Below are 4806 nucleotides of genomic sequence, written 5' to 3'. Positions count from 1 at the left end.
TCAAGTCAAGTCAAGTCAACTTTATTTATATAGCACATTTAAAAACAACTGCCATTTGCCAAAGTGCTTTGCATTTTGCAACTAAAAACAAATCATTACAGACAATACACAAATAAAATAAAACCATAAAAACAGACGAAATAAATAGGGGGGAAACAACTCTCATTCTACATTAAAAGCTTTTGAAAAAAGTGTGTTTTAAGATGAGATTTAAAAACTCCAAGAGATGTGGCCTTCTATTTAAAAGATGTATTTGGTGAAAACTTCAAAATTAAATGTTAAAGATAAGATTCTGATTTTTTTTTGTTTAAATATTTCAGTAATTACTTTTGTATTTGCTGTTATTTTGCTTGGGCTTGTCTGCTTTAGTTCATTGACGGTCGTCTGGATATTCTTAACAAAGGGAAGGATCCAGATGATCTATTTGAGGACGAGATCATAAAATGTGAAACAACAGCAGGTGTGTATTTGTATTATTGGTTAATTAGTTTAAGTTCACATTGTTTGATTGCTCTTTTAAAACATTTTTTTAGGAAGAAGCAAATCTTATCAGCAGCTGGTTGGAAATTTAAAGGTAAATTTATTTGTGAGGAGTGTGTTGTTTTGAAACCCCTGAAAGTCCAACACGARTGCATCTGTACTGTTTGACAGAAAGGGGGCGGAGCTCTAATCCTCAACATGAAGAYCAAAGCAAACATGAAAGTGAGCACAAACTGACCTGGTGGAATGAGTTGTGTGGTTGTGTGGCACTAACACATTTATCCATCTTTTCCAACAGGCCAAAGGTCTCAGCAAGTCAGGTTTGAAAAACCTGCTAATTCACAAGGTAGGCTCTTGTGTTTGTTGGTTGGCACATGTTTATCGTTACATATCCAGGTGTGCTTTTATCACATGATTATGTGCACAATGTAGAGCCACAATGAAGGTCAAATCCTTCAGAGAGGAGGATCGATGTCACATCGTCGTGTTCAGTCTGACAGTTTGCAGAACCGCCTGCCGATCACACAACATTTTGGGAAGGTGAGATTCTACCTTTTCAGGCATCAAGTGCAAAACTCACTAAATTAAAGCATCAGATTAAACAGTTTGCCTTTTGTCAGTCACGACCGCGCCGGCCGGTTTTCAGAGACAAAGAAAACACAAAGGATRCTGAAGCTGTATGGGAGAGGTAAGGGCTACAGAACTGTACACATTTAATCAAGCCCTTTAAATACAATGTAGATGTWTTTATGTTACTTGAACATTTTTTATTTCCAGACTTCAGAATGAAAAAAAAATAAAAACTTTAGTGAGAAAATTTTGTGAACCAAAGAGGGTGGATTCAGACATTTATCAGACCGTTTCTTTTATTTATTTATTTTTTGTGCATGTAATTTTAACATTAAGGGTTTCAGCCTGCATACTGAACTTTAAACGTTGAATGAAATTACTATTCAGAAATTTGTAATAAAATATAGTAAATGATTTTTATTCAGCATTAAGGTTTGCCTTGATGCATCCTGGTGATTGCTTAGAAATATAAATATTGATGTAGTTCAGCTGAATTTAGCAACTTCAGTTCTACCAAACATCCAAAAGAAATTACAGTTACATATATTTATTCTTCAGGCAGCAGGAGTGATGCTACACAGGTTTGATTTAGTTTTTGTAATTTTGATGTATTTAGGACAGACATTTATTTAYTTTTTCCTTAGAAATATGAAATCACTATGATACAATATGTGAAATTAAAGTGTGCAAGACCTCATTTTATAACAACGCATTATGTAATAAATTATTACATTGAAGCCTGATTTTACTACATTATTACTAATAATGTAGTAAAATCAGGCTTCAAAATGTAATAAACTCACACTAAAACTSCATTATGTAATAACTGACACAAAATGTAATAAAAGTCTTCAACGCATTATGTAATAACGTTATTACATTTTGCGGCAATTATTACAAAATGTGGTGGTGTAATAATTTGGTGCATTATGTAATAAACAATCAAAAACCAGTATGTCTGTTCATCCTAATCAAGATACTTGTAATAACTGTCATGYTGYAAAYACTACATAATTAAATCTTTATAACTTTGGTGAATAAACACAGAACTTCTCATCTTTTATTTGCATTTTCAGTCAAATTCTTGCGTATATGGATGTATAGAGCAATCTCACAGATTATTTTTCCTTCAAAGACTTAGTTTTTAATTTATTTAACATGCCAGAGCCTGTAGGATGTTAAAAAACAATTACTAACATCAAATATCCACTTCCAACCCACTAAACAAGTTCTTCAATCCTCATTTCCTTCTGATACAGAAGCCGACAGTCCACCTGCACCCCCCAACCCCCTGCGTGTGATTAATACAGTTTTTTTCAAATACAAAAATTACGTATTTTTAAGGCTCATTATACCTCTGAAGGGGTTGACATGTACAACTAACTTTTAGATATATTTGAGAGTGGTCTACAACGTGGAATAATTTCTGTAACAGGGATCAGGACAGTAAATCTGAAAATGCAAATAAAAAATGAGAAGTTTCGTGTTTATTGACCAAAGTTATAAAGATTTAATTATGTAGTATTTGCAACATGACAGTTATTACAAGTATATTGATTAGGATGAACAGAAATACTGGTTTTTGATTGTTTATTATATGATGCACCAGATTATTACACCACCACATTTTATAATTGCCGCAAAATGTAATAATGTTATTACGTAATGCATTGAAGACTTTTATAACATTTTGCAGCAGTTATTACATAATGCAGTTTTAGCGTGAGGTTTTTTTTACATTTTGAAGCCTGATTTTATTACATTATTACATAATGCGTTGTTATTACAAAATGAGGTCTTACAAAGTGGAATGTTATTTAGAATGTATTTTTAAGTCAGTTTTATTGGTGTTAYTAATTTGATATTTGTTTGGCATCAGAGCTGTGTCTGGGCATGTGGATGAGCCTGATTCTGAGCTCCAGAAGGATGAAGAAGAAGAGGGGGATGACTCTCCCCTWTGTGACCCAGAAGAGATGGATCTTCTTGGGGAGATCTTTGACACGCTCAGTGCACGCAGCTCCCACGACCGAGGCCTGCTGTATGGCACTCGCAGCTTGGATTTGTTTGGACCAGACAGCCATGACTTCATCATGAAGGTAAGCCAACAAGGAAATGATACAATGTAACTCAAATGTAAAGTCTACTTCCTGATTATTCTGTGTTCGCCAGCACGGTCCAGCCAACCCCAGCCAGGAGAGTCTGTCTCTGTCCATCAGTGGCAGCGACAGTCTGCACAGCTGGAATCTGGAAACCACTGAGGAGCTGTCAGATCTGACAGAGGACTCTAATTCTCTGTACCTGGATGCCAGCTTGACCGAGGAGGGGGCTGATAATCTCCATGTGGCATGCAAAATGATAGAGGACAGAAGTGGACAGACAGAGGATGGAGAGAAATGTGAAGAAACTAATGGAGCAATAATCAGGAAGGAGATAGAAGAAGAAACGTTTAACAAAAATAACTTTAAGGAAGTGAGGTTAGAAGAAGAGATACAGAAAACYCCTGGGGAGGTTGGTGTAAATGAAATAACCAAAGGAAACAAGAATGAAGAGTTAAAAGAGAAAAGGAACGATGGTGACACTCAGAATGAGGAGGAGGGGCAGGAGAGAGGAATAAATGAAGTAATGGAAATACAAGAAAGTGTGTTTAAGGAAGAGGAGAAAGAGAAAAATGAGACAAAAAGTMAAGKAACTGAACAGTCTTTRAACAAAAGCATAAAACTGAATCCTGTGGAAGAACAAACTGCAGTCCCACCTGAGACGCAGAGTCTTGCTGCGGACCATAAACCTGCAGAACATCAGGAGAAATCRAATGAAACCCCTCCAAAGAATGAGAAGCACACAGTTCGACTGGCTTCCTCTCCCACCATAGTGGTGTCTGCTGTGACACGTTTCCAGTCTCAGGACTCCAGTCAGACTTTTCAGTTAAGGTCTGTACCAAAGGCTTCATCTGAGTCTGTGTTTCAATGCAGGGAGAAAACACAAACTCACCCTCTGAGTAGGTCAGACACAAACAGTGAGACACCTGAGGAGGAAGACCACCCTCCACTCAAAGTGTCTGAGCTGAAGAAAAGATTTGAAACATGAAGAAGAACGCTGGTAATGTTCAAAGGTTTGTCATTGTGAACACATGAAAATAATAAAGACATCTCATCCTCAAACCAAGCTTTAAGGTCATTAGCTGCTGTTGAAGACAGAAAACTTGCTTTGAGTTGTTTAGCTATCATCCATGCTAAAGGCCCAGTCCCAACAGTCGCACTACACCCTATGCCCCGCTGTCAAGTGTGCACTCAGTTGAAGTGCAACCTATGGGTTCAAATATGCAGGTTACGTGCAAATATTGGAAAATTGAGACAGTACAGGTTACATCATCAACTTGCACCTTTGCTTTGYAACTGCAACATCCAAAATGGTGGAACTGGTCGCTGTTTGGGCATTTGCGCTGCTAAAACTGATAGTACAACTACAACAGGCAATTATTTTAGGAGAAGAAAGTGCATGAAAGCTTATACACCAGAGTACAAGCTTTCTTCTTCTGTAAGTACTTCTTTGATTTTATTGGGGGTTGGCAAACTAATTTAAATGCGTTACCACCACCACTAGACTGGAAGGTGCTCGGTGGACATTAGCTATGTTTACATGCACAATTTTTTTTGATCGGATTGAAATGTATTTGGATTAAATAATCTGAATGTACTGTTTACATGGACACAATCCGATCATGAAAAGTGTTTACATGCACCGTCCGGACATGCACAG

At 36.9% G+C, this 4806-nt stretch overlaps 1 protein-coding gene across 1 annotated transcript; it reads left to right on the top strand.

Annotated features, from left to right (window-relative positions):
- Positions 1–369: 369 nt before the first annotated feature.
- LOC106510797 (uncharacterized) lies at positions 370–4208 on the top strand (the record flags this gene model as incomplete). Its single annotated transcript, XM_013999518.1, is given in 8 exon segments — positions 370–460; positions 534–574; positions 652–702; positions 779–826; positions 913–1020; positions 1101–1168; positions 2930–3146; positions 3220–4208. Coding segments are annotated over 8 exon segments (1539 nt in total), but the record flags the coding sequence as incomplete, so codon positions are not given.
- Positions 4209–4806: the final 598 nt, after the last annotated feature.

This window comes from Austrofundulus limnaeus, unplaced genomic scaffold (genome assembly GCF_001266775.1).
Source record: "Austrofundulus limnaeus strain Quisiro unplaced genomic scaffold, Austrofundulus_limnaeus-1.0 Scaffold2320, whole genome shotgun sequence".
NCBI lineage: Eukaryota > Metazoa > Chordata > Actinopteri > Cyprinodontiformes > Rivulidae > Austrofundulus > Austrofundulus limnaeus.
This window is presented reverse-complemented; position numbering and strand designations above follow the sequence as displayed.